Source organism: Podarcis filfolensis (assembly GCF_964270895.1).
Source record: "Podarcis filfolensis genome assembly, chromosome: 1".
Lineage (NCBI taxonomy): Eukaryota > Metazoa > Chordata > Lepidosauria > Squamata > Lacertidae > Podarcis > Podarcis filfolensis.
In genome coordinates, this window is record NC_139604.1 from 6,860,139 (window position 1) to 6,879,941 (window position 19,803).

Genomic DNA, 19,803 nt, shown 5'->3' on the forward strand with positions numbered 1-19,803 from the left:
ACTTGAACTCTGGCATAGAACTAGGGAACTGCGAGGAAAATCCCCTGCAGAGCACTGCGTGGAAAGTAGCAAGGTGGTTACTAACCTTTCCAAGAGACCTGTGAAAACATTTCACTATCGACTGTATTTACAATGGGCTCTGGTTTCTTAAACTCTCTGTGCTTTCTAAGATGCGCAAGACCAAGCGCCTGCTGTCTGTCCATCCCTTTGATTTTGAAATGGACTCGGAATATTCTTCTCAATCTCGCCGGCAGTCTGAGCAACTCTCTCCTGGGAATGAAGGTCTTCAGGTATTAAGGGGGTGTGCATGCCTTCCTGCTCGCTTGCATCATCCTTGGCACCTCAGAATTGCTCCCCTCCCTCATTCTTCTCATTTTCTTGACCTTTGCTAGCCCAGCTTGTCATATAAGCATTTTTGTCTGCCCTGTGAAATGTATTAGTGAAAGCTACAAGTTGGAAATAGGCTAGAAAGTGAGAGAGCAGATTCAGATGTCAGGAGGCTTTTGTTTGTTGTCACTTTCTGACTGTAGCATCAAGCAGTCAGTTGCAAATGTGACTCAGCCTTCAGTGATGGAGCACCACAGATTATTACTTCCATCACACACACATATATATGAGTTTAAATTTTTCCCATGGGGAATTATTTGAAACACAACGGCAGTAAAACATCAGGTATTACATAGAAAGCTTCATACAGTCCTATTCATGCTTTGGGTAAGCTGTTTAGGATCTCCTTATGTTAACTCAAGAACACTTCAGTGTAGACTGTTCATGCATTTAACAGCCACCCAACTTTGAGACTGGGACGCGGGTGGCGCTGTGCTCTAAACCACTGAGCCTTTTGGGCTTGCCGATCAGAAGGTCGGCAGTTCGAATCCCCACAATGGGGTGAGCTCCCGTTGCTTGGTCCCTGCTCCTGCCAACCTAGCAGTTCGAAACCACCTCAAAGTGCAAGTAGATAAATAGGTACCGCTCCAGCGGGAAGGTAAACGGTGTTTCCATGCGCTGCTCTGGTTCGCCAGAAGTGGCTTAGTCCTGCTGGCCACATGACCCGGAGGCTGTACGCCGGCTCCCTTGGCCAATAAAGCGAGATGAGCACCACAACCCCAGAGTCATCCGCTACTCAACCTAATGGTCAGGGGTCCCTTTACCTTTAACTTTGAGACATGAAGTGGGAATTAGTCTTTTTCCTCTTGGCAGCTACCAGAGTGACTGTGGTTGCGCATTGGAAACCACCTCCTCTGCAAGCCCTCTCAGAGTTTCTCACTCACCATCGTGACTGGGGGGCGGGTGCATGCAAAAAAAGATCATTTCAATCAGGTGTGGTATCAATTCACCACATATATAACCAACACTGAGGAAGTGCCCCTCCTCCAGACGCTTACCTGTCAATGTGGAGAATGAGAGATCAAACTGCCTCCTTGTTGACTCTGATGGGCACTGTTTCTTCTTAGAGCTTTGCGGGATTTCCCGGTGCCAAGGAAGACCCCTCCCAGAGGGAATCAATGATTGCCGAAGCCGACCTGGCGGCCACGTTCCACCACCTCCTGCAGGAGCAGGGGCAGCACCTGCCGGCCACCGAACAGGAGTTCAGCACCGAAGTTCGGCTGACCGTCAACTCACAGCCTAAAAGCCTCGAGAGAACTCCCAAGGCGGGTAGGTTCTCCAAACACCCGAGGAAATGCCTTCTCAGCACTGTTTATTTTAAGAAGAGCTAAAATATTAAAAGTATAGCCTTTTGTAGATTTCTGTCTTTTAGTGTGAATCTAATTTACATGCAAAAATCACGTGTCTCAGAGGATACAGAGGATGACCAGGCATATCCCTAGCAAATGGTTGCAGAGCAACATGGGTCTTTCTTGCCAAATCCTTCCTGCCAAAGTGGAACAAATACCACATTAATATGTTATTAAAAATGAGCCCTGCTGCAAGGGACTATGTGAACTTCTTTTGAATTTTCAGATCATTGCTGTAGTTACGATTTATGCTCATTTCCATAAATACATTTGACTAGAAGACCAGGAAGAACATGGTTCTCTAAGAGTCAAACATGATTTCTGTAATGAAGCTTAGCAACAGCAAACCCTCAGTGCCACCCTGCCAAAATGGTGGAAAAAACAAAAGAACCCTCACCCTGCCAATATTATATATAATCAATATATTAAAATAAAAAGGAAAGACGTTTCACTAAAGCCTCTTTCTGAAGACGCTTCAGATATTACTTGAAATTATCAGAGTGAGAGAAACAAATTTGTATTATTTGTGTGTTTACACTGGGGAGGGGGGTCTTCGTTTTTTGATTTTTTAAAAAATAAAAATTTAAAATCTTTTTAAAATTGTATTTTGAAATGGTTATACTGTTACTGTGCTAGCAGCCACTGAGCTTGCCGAAGAAGAGGGAGGTGTCTGGGCCACAAGGCCTGGGATAAGTTGGTGGCCCCCAGGATAAAGGACAAGCCACGCATCCCAGACCAAAACTGCCCCTGTGCTGTCCGTACTTCAGGCTGTGGGGAACTGCGTGGTGAAATATTCCCTTCATGAAAAAAAATTCCTAAACTGATAGGACAAGAGCAGCTTCCTTTTGGGTAGCGTGCATCATATTTCCTAAGCACCGGTGCTGTTTAATTAACATCATTCCTCCTAATAGCAAAAGTGGCTGGTTAAGGGCCTGTCAGTCTGCAAGTGAAATGGGACCTCCCCAAAAAAAGGGTGTGGCACCCAAACACTTGGGGGAGCACTTCTCCCTAAATTAAAATGTTAATAATAAATTTAAAATAATAATAGAAGAAGAAGCAAACCACCAAGCCCATCCTAAGAAGGATCCATGAGCCAGAGTGGTGTAGTGGTTAAGAGCGGTAGACTCGTAATCTGGTGAACTGGGTTTGCTTCCCCACTCCTCCTCCACTGGGTGACCTTGGGCTAGTCACACTTCTCTGAAGTCTCTCAGCCCCACTCACCTCACAGAGTGTTTGTTGTGGGGGAGGAAGGAAAAGGAGAATGTTAGCCGCTTTGAGACTCCTTTGGGTAGTGATAAAGCGGGATATCAAATCCAAACTCCTCCTCCTCCTCCTCTTCTTCTTCTTCTTCGTCTTCTTCGTGTTCTATGAGTTTCCTGGCATGTATGTAATGTTGAGTAGTATTTTGTTTTGCAGAGGGGAGAGGAAGCGATGACAGACGGAGTGATACTTGGAGTATAAATTGTAGGGGAATTGGTAAGCCCCTGATAGTTTATACACTAAGTACAGTGGTACCTCTGGTTGTGAACGGGATCCGTTCCGGAGGCCCGTTCACAACTTGAGCAGAACGCAACCTGCGTCTGCGGATGCAAGCCCAGTTGGAAGAGACCCCAAGTCCTCCCCCCCTCCTGAAACCCCGCTCTCCCTCTCCCTCATGGTTCAAGGCTGGCTAGAACTTTGAGGCTGCCACACCAGCAATTGTTGCAGGTCTATAAACTGTACACACACACCCCTCATTTAGCAGTGCATTCAATTCAGTCTCCCAGTCATAAATGGTACAGACAAGACAAGTTGGCCCACACAATAAGCTCTTGATCTGGAGTGGATTGGATAGTTGGAATGAATTCATCGCACAGACACTCCAAAAGCATAAGCCCAAGCCATCGGCAACAGCCCACAGTTCTGGAAGATGGACGACCTTCTTTCTTGGCACTTGGGGATGGCACGTTGATTTACGCCTTTTGGCCACGCAGCAGGACGCAGATAGCTCTTCTTCCTAGGCTCACATTGCCCATCAGAGCTTTGCATTTTAAGTGAACTTATTGTAAAATTGTCTATGGAAATGGATCCCAGTCCAGGTACTCTCAGAAGGTTTTGTTGTGCCACAGGGTTCAGTGCTTTACAGTTACTATAAATACCTGGAAAATGTGATTATTGGAAACTAAATTATCCCTAATGTGGTTTCTCTTAACAAGGTAACAAAACGGAAAAGTGAATGGTGCAGAGATTAGACACCTGCAGCCTCTCAAATGCTGCTCAGTGTGTTCCTCATTTGTTGGTTAGGTAATGCTGCTCAGAGTTCAAAGGCCGGCAACAAACCAGGGCTGAGCTACTGTGGAAAATATGGGGACAAAACTCCAGAACTGGTGACAAGAGCCTTCCCCTTGTAGTTGCAGAGGATCTAAGCAAACTTGAGAAGGGTCCCCTAGAGTGTGATGTGTTTGGAGAGTTTTGCATAGGGCAGCGGGAGTTTCTGTGAGCCTGGTGTCCTGCCTCTTAGCATGGGGTGTTGGGAAGCAATGAATGGAGAGGAGTCATTGCCCAGTGGGTGGGCAATGTTTCCCCAATAAACATTACCCTCCCTCCCAATCCCCAAAGTGGCTTTTTGCTCCACGAGAGAAACCTTTGGGGTACATGTAACTTTCTCTTAATAGGTCAAATTGCCAAAGAAGGTGGGAAAGCACAGGGACAGGGTTAAGCCTCCCCTCACTCTTGCAAACTTTTAAAGAAATAGATAATCTGATCACATATCTTTCATCTAGTTTGCCCCTGAAATAATGGCCACACTTTTCACATATTTTGATTTTTCTGGGTTAAAAACTGGCAAACAACAAGCACCTGGCTATAGAAATATTCTATTCCTTGCAATTAATTTGCTTCCAGCTTTTGATTTGTTTAGGGAAGTTTTTAATGTTTGATGTTTTATTGTGCTTTTAGTTCTGTTGGGAGCCACCCAGAGAGGCTGGGAAAACCCAGCCAGATGGGCAGGGTATAATAAATTATTATTATTATTATTATTATTATTATTATTATTATTATTATTATTATGTTCCCTGTTTTTGTTTTGAGAGCCAGTGTGGTGTAGTGGTTAAGAGCGGTAGTCTTGTAATCTGGGGAACCGGGTTCGCGTCTCTGCTCCTCTACATGCAGCTGCTGGGTGACCTTGGGCCAGTCACACTTCTCTGAAGTCTCTCAGCCCCACTCACCTCACAGAGTGTTTGTGTGGGGGAGGAAGGGAAAGGAGAATGTTAGCCGCTTTGAGACTCCTTAAAGGGAGTGAAAGGCGGGATATCAAATCCAAACTCTTCTTCTTCTTCTTAAACATATCTGAGGCCAAAGTGAATAAATTGAAACTTCTTTCAGAAAGTTTCAGAAATTAGTAATCTCGCCCAGATTAGATCATGTCAAAAATGTATAACTTGCTGCTGAAATGGAATACACAGGATGAAACGGTTAAGTCAGCTATTATTAAATGGGCACAAGATGTTGGACATAACATTATGTTTGCTGACTGGGAACAGTTATGGACCACCGGTATGAAATTTACGGCATGTAATGCCTTAAGAGAGAATATTATGAAAATGATATACAGGTGGTACATGACCCCAGTCAAGCTTGCAAAAATATATCATTTGCCCGATAATAAATGTTGGAAATGTAAGGAGGTTGAAAGTACATTCTTTCACCTTTGGTGGACGTGCCCAAAGATTAAGGCCTTCTGGGAAATGATTTATAATGAAATGAAAAAGGTATTTAAGTATACCTTCTTGAAGAAACCAGAGGCTTTTCTCTTGGGCATAGTTGGCCATTTGGTGCCAAAGAAGGACAGAACTTTTTTTATGTATGCTACAACGGCAGCAAGAATACTAATAGCAAAGCACTGGAAGACGCAAGATCTACCCACTCTGGAAGAATGGCAGATGAAGTTGATTGACTGTATGGGACTAGCAGAAATGACTGGCAGAATCCGCGACCAGGGAGAAGAGTCGGCAGAAGAAGATTGGAAGAAATTCAAGGACTATTTACAGAAATACTATAAAATTAATGAACTTTGAAAGATGCTGGATCAAACTTATGTGGTCTCTAGCTGTTATGATAAAAATAATTGGGATTAAAATTGTTTAAGTCATAAAATTTAAAAAGTTGATTGGAGAATAAGGTGTTAGTTAAAAGGAATGTTAAGAGATTAGGATTTGCTGGATTAACAATTTGAACTAGAAAACAAGAAGGGGAGGTATGAGGAAGTCAAAGAAACATGCTATTGAAAAACTGTGGTTGAAATTGATTTGTTTTTAATATTTTTCTTTTTCTTTTTTTGTGTTTGTATAAAACTGGAAAATTTAATAAATATTTATTTTTTTTAAAAAAGTAATCTCACCCAGATTGCCCTGAAACACAAAATTTGAGTTTTGAGTCTATTCCTCTGAATCCCAGCCTTGTTCTGTTCCCAAAGGCCATCCCTGGAACGAGCAGCATCCATCCCAGTACTCAGCTGATCTGGACACTTCTGAGGAAGACATGGAGGGAGCGCAGAAGACCCTTGTCTATCAGCCCCACCACACAAAACGCAGGAGCCGAGCTTCATCCCAGGAGAACGTAAATCCATCTGGAAATCAGGTAAATAAGGAATTCGACACCTTCCTTCGAAGCGTCTGCCACTGAAGTAAGCCAAGAGCTGGGGTTTAGGGGTGACTATTGGCTCAGAGTAAGAATCTGCGTCCAGGAGCAAACTAGAGACTAAGGTTGACTGACACAGAGAGAACCCAAGATTGCAAGAGTCAAATGCCTGCCCAACGAAATGTTTTTATATTTTTTCTGTTCAAGGTTTCAGAGAAAGCATGCTGCAAAACAAGGAAACTTACTTCCCTTCCTCTTTGATGAGTCTAAAACGGTTTTCACAGAGCATCTTATCCATGTTCAAACATTCATAAATGGACATGAAATTATAGGCTGTAGAGCTATCCCATTCACCCACTGTTAATCTTGTTGCATTTTATGTTCATTAACTGGTTGAATTTTGGTTCCAAGGCATGTGTTTTAAATGCCTAGGATTCAATGGATTTCTTTTGGAGCACAAAACAGAGCAACCTCTGTTGATGAGTTGTAAACTGCTTGAAATCTTACCTGCAGGATCAATGCTGCAATGAAATCTTACCTGCAGGATCAATCCTGCAGGATCAATGCAAGCAGAAATGTAGCACCACTTTTAATGAAACCACAGGAGGTTACCCACCTTGGTTCTGATTGTCACCCAAACTGGAGATGAGAAGTACAATTTAGAGAAAGCATTCATGATCTAACTGATCTCTTTCTAGAGTTGTTCTAAGTTTCTGCAACAAGACCAAGAATCTTATGGACTTTTTCCCTTCCTGTAGACCATGGGGCAGGGCGGGGGGACCACTGATCTGAAGCTTCCCAGTTCTTCCACCCCATTGTATAGTTCTCTTTCTCCTTATTTTTATTGGCTTTTTAAAGCTTTTCTATCTCATTCCAGAAAACTGGAAGGAGAAATACTTTAAGAAAAATACACTGATTAAAAAACAACAACAACCAAAACTATGGCTATACAATTTGGGCGAAATAGGTTTTTACCCCATCTATCCAAAAATAGCTTGGTAAGATTAAAAAGGAATTACTTTCACTGGTTTTCCAGACCAGTAGATTCATTGGTCTTTTGTAAAAAAAAGTAATAATTACAAGCCTCCTCCCTGTTCCCCTTTAAGTTTTGAGTAACAGAGATTTTGACAGGTGAGTGGCCCTTCCCATTTATCAAATTTGGCCCAGCAGTTCTTGGTAAGGATCTGGCCCACTGGATGCATGGGGTGAACTGCAGAACCCCAAATCATTTACACTCCCGCAACTGAGAGCATTGAAAGTGCCTACCCGGGTCCTTTAATTATTTGTCTGCAAGTGACATGAGAAGCCAGATTCTCTCCTCCAAGAACATTTCCCCTTGAATCCAACTGTTTATAGCTGAAGTTTTTGGAGGCCGTGAATTTTTAATTATTTTTCCAGTATTGTTGTTGTTGTTTAGTCATTTAGTCATGTCCGACTCTTTGCGACCCCATGGACTCTGGTCAGGCACTGCTGTCTTCTCTCGCAGTTTGGTCAAACTCATGTTGGTAGCTTCGAGAACACTGTCCAACCATCTCGTCCTCTGTCACCCCCTTCTCCTTGTGCCCTCCATCTTTCCCAACATCAGGATCTTTTCCAGGGAGTCTTCTCTTCTCATGAGGTGGCCAAAGTATTGGAGCCTCAGCTTCAGGATCTGTCCTTCCAGTCAGCGCTCAGGGCTGATTTCCTTAAGAATGGATAGGTTTGATCTTCTTGCAGTCCATGGGACTCCCAAGAATCTCCTCCAGCACCATAATTCAAAAGCATCAATTCTTTGGCAATCAGCCTTCTTTATGGTACGGCTCTCACTTCCATACATCACTACTGGTTTTTCCAGTTTACAACCAAGCAATTCAATTCATTCAGACATTCAAATCTCAATGAAAGATTTACTTAAGATTCAATTCTGTTTCACACTGTGAAAACTTGAGACCAGTTCCAGCATAGTTTCTTACTCATTTGTTTGATTGCACATTAAATGTGTACATCTTAATGCTTATCCACAATTGCTTCCAAGTTCTGAACTGGAATCTGGAGTTCAGAAAAGCCGTGAAGACACCTGGGACTTTAAGCCCAGTGTGCACTGAATTCTGGGGCCAAGGACCAGGGAAAGTACCTCACATCTCCAACAGTTAATATTATACCAGTGGGAGTTGTCTTGACGATGGTGGGATTAATCCACTGCCAATTTGCCATGGTCCCAATCCTGATCCCCTTTGCTATTTAGAGCTGGTGGGTTACCTTTTTTGAACTGAGTGCCACATTCATCATTGGACAGCCCTCTGGTGGCTCAGGGGTGACATTTGGTGTGGTCACCTTACTGCAGATATTAATATTGCACAGCTTGAAGCAACTGGATGCATAAAAACCTGACTCCTTTTGGAACAAAACATTGTCCAGACCCACAAATATTGTTCAAAGCTTTACTAAGCAGAACTTCTTCAAAACAGATACAAAAAACATGGAAGATACATTTACATAATACCACAAGACATTTGCCCGTCCAAGGCATAGGTTCATCTTCTTAGAAATAAAATAACTTATAACCAGAGCTGACAAACATAGCTCTCTATCACACACATAGGTTCCATTAGCCTGAGCTCCTGTTACACTTCCTTCTCCCATGGAGCCTGGAAACAAAGAAAAATAGCCACAACTCTTCCAAGATGGCAAATTTGCAACTGAATGCCTTCATCAGAGTTAAACCCTCAGTTAATTATCAACTAGTTAGAGCTCAGAGAGCTCTCAGGATGCAGCCAGTGTTAGCAAGATACATTCAGACATCCTCAATTTCAGAGTCAATTAAACCATTATACTTATGTCTACTCACAACTCTCTCTCCCCCACCCCACCCCTCACCCAGCCCTCCACCTTCAGCTGCTCTGGCAACAATTCTCTCTCCCTACTCAACTGATGAGGGAGATGTTCCCCATCTGGCCTCTGGGCTTTTTCTGCCTGCCATACTGACACATCTACTTTATTTTTTCATTTTTGCCACCACCAGCAAAATCAGGGAGGTCCTTGGCTGGGCCAGACCCTTGGCTCAGGTTTAGCCACCTCAGATTTAGAGTGCATTGGGATGGGGAGATTCACAGAAGTTGGGGCTGTGTTTTGCCCTGTTCAGCTATATTTTCATCTGTGAAGCAGAGATGTTATGGCCCATTTTTGCTTCTACTTTCCTGGAAATGAAGCAGCAACATGTACCAGAACTAGTTCTCATAGTCTACCACTGAAGTAACTAATACTGAGGAACAGGCCCTTCCATCTTTGTTCCTTTTCTTACTGAGAAACACACTGCATTTTATCTTTCCTCTAACAATTTGGCTCTTCTTTTCTTTTGGCATCATTGATTTTTACAGACATTCCCACCTTTTGAAAGCCATCAATTTCACAGCCTTTTATGGTTTTCTGTTGGCTGCCAGTGGCTTCCCCCACACTAGGCATCTTGAAACTGATCTCACCAGGGCTCTTGGATCAGGGACAAATCTTGGAGTGGGGCATCTAAGCATCAAGATCTCTTCAGTGCTTCCTCCAAGTATCCAAATCAAAGCAGAGCTAGGTCACAGTGACTTGTCACTTGCTAGTCTGACTGGTGCAACTGAGTTGTTACTTTTCTCTGTAAAATGAGATTTATTATCTGTTTACCCAAGACCCTTGAGCTGCTTGGGAAAACATATGTTGATTCTGCAAAAAGTTAATTATACTCAGATACAGTAAGCATTTAGTGTTTGTAACAAAACAAAACAAAAAGAGCAAATGAAAACTACTTCTATTCCATAACTCTTAGATCTTCTCTTGTCTGAAATTGGTTTAACAAAGTATCTACTATATCAGTAATCTCAGTTACTGAAAAGCTCATTTTGTACTTTTGTATATCTCAATTAGAGTGTTTCCCTATGAAAAGAGCAAATAGTCTTTCACAACGGATATTCCCCATATACTAGGATTCATGTCTGTACCTTCTTGCAACTTCACTTTCCAGCAATGACAACTCGAAACATTTTTCAGTCCAGAGCAGATGCTAGCCAGCTTCTTGTCTGCTTTAGATTAGACTCCCACAGTTGATCTGGATTTGAATTATGGAAAGGGTTCTTGTATTCTCTTGAATACTCGCCACCAGCACCACCTCAAATACAAATTCTGGCCATGACCCAGAAAAGCATGCCGTTATTTCTTCATGTTCAAGCCACACACACCATGCCATGTGGAAAACTCCTTTTGGAAAGAATGAGACATTTGAAAGGGACTCGTGCCCTGAGCCAGGCTTGCCCCAGTGCTTGGATGTGCCTAAAAAGAGGTATTTGGGTCTGAATTACTGACATTATAGCTAAAGCTGTTATTAGTTTGGGTTTAACAACAAAAACACAATTCTTCAAGAAACTACAGCAGGAATTCACAATGTGCAAATGCAAGGCACGTAAACAAATTTCATTTTCACAGGATCATAGAACTGGAATGCAGGAATAGGCAGCAGTCCCATGCAGGAATCAAACCTGCAACCTTGGTGTTATCAGTACCACCCTCTAACCAACTGAGCTATCCAGGCTGAACTTAACTTGGTGTTATTTTTGTCATATATATTGTTAGCCTTTAAACAGGACACATCTTAAGAGGAATGTTTTTGGCATTAGCATTGCCCTGAGATATTAAGATTCTTAGCATTGAGATTGTTTTAGCAGAGAGGATACAGCCTCGTTTATACAGATATAGCACATGTGTCAGAAATGCCGTGCTTTAGTTCCAAATGTTTGTAGTCTGCTTTCGTCATGAACTCGTTAAGCCTCACAATTGGGATTTATTAGGAAAGAGCCAAGCTTTCTTTAGCTGCAGAGATTCAAATACTGAGGTCTAATGAATTGTGCTGAGCTAAGGGGGTAATCTAATTATCCTAGCTACCTAAATGGCTTAGTCTTGGCCGTGATATAAGAGATAAGGTGAGTGTAACCCTATTATTCCTGCCATGTTCACAGTCGGGGGCAAATTCTGCGCTCTGGAGAGCTGTGCAGTCCCTTTGACCTATGGGAGGATTTAAGTAGAAGCAGAGCCCAAGAGCGGGGCTAAGCATGGTTTCAATTAGAGCCAACTCCAGAATAGAATTTCATTGCTACAGGAAATTCCACTGTGTTTGAAATTTTGTTTCTGCTCCAAGGGAAAAATAGAATATCAGACTCAAAGTTCTGAAGTGTTTCAGTGTAGACAAGAAAAATTCATCTGATTTTCTGTCATTGCTCACTGGGGATGTACCTTTTGTTTTGTTGCCTGGCAAAATTTTGATATAAATTTTGATAAAATTTAAACAGCAATAGGAGAAACAGCCTTACTTTAGATTGCCTCAACAAATATTTGCCAAACCTAAATTTTAACTAACCAACCTTCTCGGGTAATGCTTAAACAACCCTCAGGTAGGCCCTTAAATCTAGGAAATTTTAAATAAATTTGTTAGGGTGGTTATAGCCTCTTCCTCCCAGTCTGCTCTGGGGGGGGGCTCCAGTCCAGCAGATTTCATGGGAAAGTGGGGTGCAGGTGGAGGAACAGTCACCAAAAATGGCCTCCCCCCTTCCACTGATGGATGCACCTTGGCTTTCAGTCCCTGGAGGCTTTTAAGCAGAGCTTGGCTGGCCACCTGTCCTGGATGCTTTAGCTGAGATTCTTGCATTGGCGGGGGTTGGACTACAGGACCTTTGGGGTCCCCTCCAACTCAAAGATTCTAGGATTCCGTGAAGGGACACCAACCAGGTACCAACCTTAGCCTTTGCAACAGAAGACGTTTTGCTATATTTGCTGCGACGGACTCACATGGCAGACTCTGGAATTTGACAGTTTTATCCCGCTTATTACGCAGCTCCCCGGCATAGCCCTTGAAGTGGTTTGCAACAACTTTCAAACAATAAACTGCAATGCAATCTAACAATGCAAACAGCCATTACCTGAATCACAACACATTCGTGCAAAAAACATTTAGGAGCCACACCCACCTCTGAAGGAGTAGCTGGTAATGAAAGCTAAACAATGATGATGTCAGCTATCTCTTGTGTAATCACAGCAAAACAGCGAGAGGCGCCTCTCCTGTGGATCTCAATGCACAGGCAAGCAGGTTTAGGCATCTGTTAATCACAGCGGGTGGCGCTGTGGGTTAAACCACAGAGCCTAGGACTTGCTGATCAGAAGATCGGCAGTTCGAATCCCCGCAACAAGGTGAGCTCCCATTGCTCGGTCCTTGCTTATGCCAACCTAGCAGTTCGAAGTGCAAGTAGATAAATAGGTACCGCTCCGGCGGGAAGGTAAACGGCATTTCCGTGCACTGCTCTGGTTTGCCAGAAGCGGCTTAGTCAGGCTGGCCACATGACCTGGAAGCTGTATGCTGGCTCCCTCAGCCAATAAAGCGAGATGAGCATCGCAACCCCAGAGTCGGTCACGACTGGACCTAACGGTCAGGGGTCCCTTTACCTTTACTAGTCATTAAGATGCTAGGAGATGCTTACAGGGGTGCCAACTTGATTAAAAAGGGGGGGAGGTAAGCCCCACTCCACATAATTGATCACAAGACATGGTGCATGCGCACCATTTGAATGGCAGTGCCCATCAATTTGTGGTGTATCCCTCTCAACTATTTTACTGGGGGGGGGCAAAGGGACCTCGGCCCCTAGGAGTTGGCTTCTGCACTTCAGAATTGCACGAGGAGCTTCCGACAAAATGTTGCCGCATGGAGTGTCAGGTGCTTCGGTCCAGCTGACCAGTCATTTGTTTTTCAGATATACTCAGTGACATTTATGCTGTCCTTGGTTCCTTACCCCCCACCTCTCACCCCACAGCAATCAAACAGCATTCTGTCCTCAGTCATCTCATTTGATGAGTTCCCCCCCAGCTTTCTTTCTGATAATTTTTAAACTTATTCAAACCTTGGGGTTTTCCCAAACTACCTACACCTGCCACTTGTTTGTGGGTGCGGCCCTTTCGGCTACCTAAAAATGGGCTCTCGGAGCAGGAGTCCACTAGCGTTATGCGCCAGGAAATGACCTATCCAGACAACGCATCATTTGTCTCTTCTCTCCTTCGCATCCCTGTACGTCTCTTCCTCTGTCCTTTCCCAGGATACGCCATTCCTTTTCCTCTCCCAACTGGTTTCCCATTTTCCCTTCTCTCAGCAATTCAGCATTCAGGCCGAAGGGGCAGGGTGTGCCAACACTCCTCACAAACCCGCAACGCTCCCTCTTGCACCACGTGAACCTCAGGGGATGCAACCTCGGTGCGCATGGGGCGGGCTGCGTGAATGACCCTTATATGAACAGGAAAAAGGACCATGTATTTGGAGGAAAGCTGGGATAGGAATGAAGGAAGGGAAGCACTTCTCATAAGCTCATTTGTTTTAATTGAAAACTGAAAAAGAGCTTTTAAAAATTAGTGGCTAAACCTAGGTGAGTAGAATATTCTGACACAAGCTGAACTACAGAGGAGTTTCAGCCCCATGACTGTCATTTCCCACAGCAGATGGAGGAGGAACCGGCCCATCCCAAAATATCCCCACCAGCACAGACCACCCATACCCTCTGCCAGCCCTCCCCTCATCTCCTCTCCCAACCCACAAGGGGAGATGTCTCTGGTCTTCATTCAGCCCTGGAAAGAAATTACATCCAGCAAATCCTAAACTGGAACCATGGCAGAGAGAACTCATATTTCTGATGCCCTTTAATCTGCCACAAAGCCTCTTGTGCTAGACTTTACAAAGTATTTGTTTCTCTGGTTTTCCATCTGAAAGATTGCCAGCTTCATCTGGTTAATTTGTCAAAAGATTTGATCAATGTTGTGCTTGCTTCTAGCTGGACTCGGTTGCTGAAAACTCACTTCAGAATTTCATGAAACATTGCCAGGCTGTATATTAAGATCCATTAGAAAATATTTTCAATTAAGGATATGGATTACAGCATTACTTTGACCCTAGCCAATTTTACAATCATCTTTCCCAGTGTGCTTTAATCTGCTATGCTATGCAGATCCATATGGTAAAAATTATTCATGAGGGAATTAATAAAAAATGAGGCAATTAATCACAAAAGCATAAGAAGCATAAGAGGCCCTACTGTAAAAGCACTCAGGGTGTCTATTGTCCTATTATTATTATTATTATTATTATTATTATTATTATTATTATTATTAAATTTATATACTGCCCTATACCCACAGGTCTCAGGTATTCATCATCATAGAATAATAATATATACATTATTTTAGTTATAAATAAAAATAATCAAGAAATACATAGGCAGCAGTAAATGTACCCTTCAAGCATTTTTAACCAATGCAAATGACAAAGGGTGGGCAAAGAGGGCAAACGGCCTCGGCCCAGAAGGAGCGTCTCCACCCCCATCATTCTGTCCAGACACTGAGGTCCAGCGCTGAGGGCCTTCTGGCGGTTCCCTCCCTGCGAGAAGTGAGGTTACAGGGAACCAGGCAGAGGGCCTTCTTGGTAGTGGCGCCAGCCCTGTAGAACACCCCTCCCACCAGATGTCAAAGAGAAAAACAACTAGCAGACTTTTAGAAGGCATCTGAAGGCAGCCCTGTTTAGGGAAGCTTTTAATGTTTAATAGACTATTGTATTTTAATATTCTGTTGAAAGCCGCCCAGAGTGGCTGGGGAAACCCAGCCAGACGGGTGGGGTATAAATAATAAATTATTAGTATTATTATTACTATTATAGCTGGATGCCAAAGAGAGCAGTGAGGCATCTGGGCAAACAGATTTGGTGGAAACAAAAAAATTTTTTTCCTTCCAGTAGCACCTTAAAGACCAACTAAGTTAGTTCTTGGTATGAGCTTTCGTGTGCATGCACACTTCTTCAGATACACATGCACACGAAAGCTCATACCAAGAACTAACTTAGTTGGTCTTTAAGGTGCTGCATTCAAACTTCATATAAAACTCAAACTTTGGAAGTTATTGGGAAAGGCAGTTAAACTTGCACAATCTGGACATTCCTCCCTTCCCACTTAACAAATAAAAAACTTTATGGTTCACCTTCCAATGGAACAAGTCCGAGTCCTTGTTATTCCTTCATTCTCCCCTTAAGCCCCCCTTTTAGGCATAATGCATGGAAGTCTGTATTAATGAAAGATGCAGTTCTTCCACAGCTGGACTTGGGCTATGTAAGCATTGTTTTCATGGTGTTCCTGGGAAGAATATATTAGCACAAAATTGTCGTAATCTGATATAGCAAACTGCAATGTATATTTTCACCAAAAATGCTACTACTCTCCTGCTCTTAAAGCCACCGTCCCAGAATATTGTTGTTAAATAAAATACTAATGTCCTGATCCACCAACTGCACATTGCTCCTCTGTAGCAGGGATGTTAGGGAAAAGAAAGGGGGGTGGGGAGGACTTTGAGAAATGAAATAAAACATATGGAATCCGCAAACCATAGAGCAGCTTTCTCCTTTACCCCATGTGCCTTGATTGGGGTAACAGATTTGTAGTTTTTGGGAACTTGAGTGTCGAACCCTTGTGTGAAAAGCCTGAAAAAGATTACCTATAAATAATCTGGCATTGTTGAGTCCAGTATTTCCACTGCACATTTACAGTGTGAAGAAATTTATATTACTCACTTCATTTATCTTCGCAAAAACCTTTTTCCCATTTAGCTCACAAAAGGGTAGCAAGTTAAAGTATACAAGTTTATAACTGATCTGGAACTTAAATCAAGGCCTCCCAGTCTCAGTACATGGTGTATCAGTTCACATGGACAATCTGCAAGTGCAAAAAACACAAAAAAAAACTCACATTTATCATCTTGCAAAACAAACTCATTTGGGTTATTCTGGTAATATTACAAGGCTTGTCTTGTTATTTTTTAATGGATTAAAATTAGCTGTGCTGCTGTTTTTGCTTTTGTTTTATTGCAGTGGCTGGGACTGCAGATCTGCTGATTTCTCCATCTAGGGGCAAAGGTGGCGGAAGCTATTCTGCACTTTCTCTTTAGCTGCTAAGAAAACTGTGGTGGCGGGCTCTATCCTATGCTGTCGTCTTTCCTTTCTCTTAGATTCTTGACCTGAACAAACGCATGTCAGCTGTCGAGCGCATGCTGAACCGTCTTGAGGAGAAGATCCTGGTTCACCCAGATGAGGTAAACTCAGGAAAGAGGACTCCCCTCCCCCCCCCCGGAGGTTGTCCATCCTATTATATCATAAAGGGAGTGTTTTGGATATTGTGACCCTCAGAGAAGACTAGCATTCACTTCCTTTTGGGGAATAATGGGTGAATAGTTCATCTCCTTCTTCCTCCATTTGTCTGGTCCTCGCACACCTCACTGTGGTCCATGTCAACCATCCATTGGCAAAATGGAAAAATAAGAAGATCAGAAAACCCAGAAAACATTAGTTTCCCATCCTGAGAAAGCATCATGTCGGAAGCTGATCACCTCGTTCAGAATTCATCATGGAGATCCCCCCTTTCCAAGAACTTGCCCTGACACAACAAATTCAGCTGAAAACACTAACTATGTGAACTAATAGTGCTATTTTTCTAGAAAAAGAGGTGCTGAAACTCACCGTGAACACCTCCCTTATTCTTTTAGAATGGCAAAGGTGCTGGAACTCTGTTCCAGTGAGTTGTGGCTGGGGAAAAAGCCCTGGCTATAACAGGTTTCCTCACCCACTTCGGCCTGCTGGATATGGTGCACAGACAGGTTGGTTGTTGCCAAACACTAATCGCATGCGCTGGGTGCTCCAAACCTTTAGAACAGGTGAGCAATTAAAGGCATGCATTGGCCATGTCATGTGGAGTGAGAACTGCCTTGGAGACGTTGTGTGTGACAGGACCAGCACCCAAGAAGGCTGCAGCTGCTGCAAGTGTAACTTTTCTCTGTGCTTTTAATAGGTGTTTGGCACTGTTTTTTTGTTAGTGATTTTTTTCAGCAGCAGCTATGCTGCCCATTTCATGTATAAGTGGAAGACAACCCCTATTTTATGTCCCCACATTGAAACTACTTAATGGGCAGGTGGCGTGGTGTGGTTCTTCTTCATTTCCACACCACCGAGTTAAATGTTCAGTGAAGGCAAAAAACTGGACTTTCTTTCTTTCTTTCTTTCTTTCTTTCTTTCTTTCTTTCTTTCTTTTCTGCAAAAGGGAAATGTGTGAGCCCAATGAACACGCTCGGATTGGCTGTCATTGCATTCACGTAACAACAGAGAGCTCACTCTGTGGTCGCTATGCCACATGGTCATGTATTTATGAAGGCCAGAAAAAGTCCTTGGTCTCTGCAGATTATAATTTATCAACAAAGGAAAACTTTCTCCCAATGTGGCTCAGGTTGCAAAACTTTCCATAGATAGGAGTTTGTAAATATGGGGGGGGGTGATTGCAGTTTGAAATGATGAGAGTTGGTTAGTCCTTGTTTCCAGGCTTTAGAGCTCATCATTTTCACCTTGTGATACTTACTAAAGAGGCTGCCACTGACTCCGTGGCAGGGTGGGTGAGAACAAATAAATGCAAGTTCAGAACTTGCCATGGGAAATCAGGTGGGTGGGCAGGCAAGGCATGGGGCTTGGAGAGGGACGAAAGGTCTCCAAGACAGACTGGCCGGGGGAGGGATGCATGGAGGTGGACAGGTGGACAAGCGAGCAAGTGCCAGCCTGACACCTAGAGGCCCCCTCAGCTGGGCAGCCAAGCTGCTCACTTTCCTGCCTAGTCAGCCTCAGCAGGGAAAGCAATAGAACCCCAGGTTCAGGAACAGTCTACCTCTGAACACTAGGCAGGGCACCATGTTCTTGTTCTGCTCAAGTGGGAAAAAGTCTTGGGTTGGTCCTGAGGCACATTAAAGCATGAACTGGATGGCTGAAGTAAACTGAGTATTGCTGGTCTGTCTGTCTGTCTGTTTGTTGCTAGCCTCCAGCTCCTGAGTCCCCTACTGATCCTAGCATAGAAGAGAAGGAACTGAGGAGGAAACTAGAAGAGCTGGCAAGAAACATCAGTGACAAAGCTGTTTCTTCTGACGAAGAAGAGGAGGAGAAGGAGGAGGGCAGAATGAAGCAGGAAGGGTCCATACCAGAAATAAGCTCGTCTAGCGATGACCCGCCTACTGATGCCAAGAAGGTATGGTCTTCCTTGCATTTGGCTTTCTTTTCCTTCTGCTTGTTATATTTTATGGAAAGTAGTCTTCATGCATCTAAGCTAACCTGCCTTCTGGTATGATCAGCCTAACTCATCTAGCTAGTTGCTATAATGCAGGGCTTGGGGTGGATTCAAACCGCCTAATTGTGCATCTTGCAGGTGATGATTGCAATCTCCACTGAAATTGTCCATATGATTGCATTGATGATTCTGCAAGGGGGGGGGGATGATATTCATCATCACCATGTGGGCAATAAGGTTTTGCAAATCCACCCTTGAGTCCTACTAACAAATAATGCTTAGGGTCACACCAGATGTGGCATTGGGAGATTTATGAACATATCTCATAGTGTTTGGATAGCAGTCATGGGGGTCTATGGCCCTGGGGTGTTTGCATTTAATCTTTCCCTCCACTGAATTTCCCCAGTTTTTGTCCCAGTTTTTGCCTGGTGCTGTTACTGGTTCCCACTCTCCCCCAGGACCCCTGCTCAGTCCTGCAACAGGAGAGCTCAAAAATGCATTACCATCCACCAACCATCCGGCAGATGTATCCATGAATGGGTTCCATGCTCCAGGGGTGTCCATTTTCACCATCTCAGTTTTATGAGATCTTGCCATTAGCTGCCACCAATCCTCTGGTGGCCGTAGCAGGGTCTGGTGGGGCACCACCCCATGGGATCCGGCCATCTGAGGCGGCTGCTTCAGTCTGCTCTCGCCAGGTCACTATCCCTCAGAACTCCCTCTCTCACCCAAGAGGCTGGCTTAAGCGCCAAGAAACCATCCTGGTGGTTCCTGGCACTCACTCCAGAATCACATCCATTGTCCTGTGTTGCAGCCCCACTTGGATCCAGGGCCTCCCCAGAACTGCTATTCCACTTTGAAATACCAAGTGGAATCTCTGATCGCTGGCCTCTTGATACCGCATCTAGTTGCACCCTAAAAGCTGGGATCCTAACAGTACTTACTGTGAGCGAAGCCCCATTTGAAACCTGCAGGACTGACTTTTGAAGAGAGACTGGCTGTTTAGTATGTTTACAAAATGGTTCATGATCCTCACTCCATGCATGTTACATATATTGTGTTTCAAGCAAACAGTTAAACTTAATGTCAGCCTTTTATTCTCAGGCATTTGCATGTCGGAGCTCAAGGGTTCTCCAACTTCCCATGACTACATATGAGTAAAACAACTAAGAATCTAAACACATCTAATAAATCTATCAAACTCTGTAGGACTTCCTTCTGAGTAAATGTGCTCTATAAATTTTCAGCTTTGCCAGATCCATTAGCCTAGTCAGGAATGTTATTCTTCTTAAACTGAAAAGCCTTTGCCAAACAAATGGTTTTTGCCATTG

At 43.6% G+C, this 19,803-nt stretch overlaps 1 protein-coding gene across 4 annotated transcripts in view; it reads left to right on the forward strand.

Annotated features, from left to right (window-relative positions):
- Nucleotides 1-19,803, forward strand: part of MLPH (melanophilin) — a 76,666-nt gene that overhangs the window by 31,745 nt on the left and 25,118 nt on the right. For all 4 annotated transcript variants that reach the window (XM_083629158.1, XM_083629159.1, XM_083629156.1 and 1 more), the window contains exons 7-11: nucleotides 171-290; nucleotides 1,455-1,656; nucleotides 6,190-6,353; nucleotides 16,383-16,466; nucleotides 18,227-18,433. In XM_083629158.1, coding sequence (XP_083485284.1) covers nucleotides 171-290; nucleotides 1,455-1,656; nucleotides 6,190-6,353; nucleotides 16,383-16,466; nucleotides 18,227-18,433 — 777 coding nt within the window. The remainder of the gene's footprint in view (nucleotides 1-170; nucleotides 291-1,454; nucleotides 1,657-6,189; nucleotides 6,354-16,382; nucleotides 16,467-18,226; nucleotides 18,434-19,803) is intronic.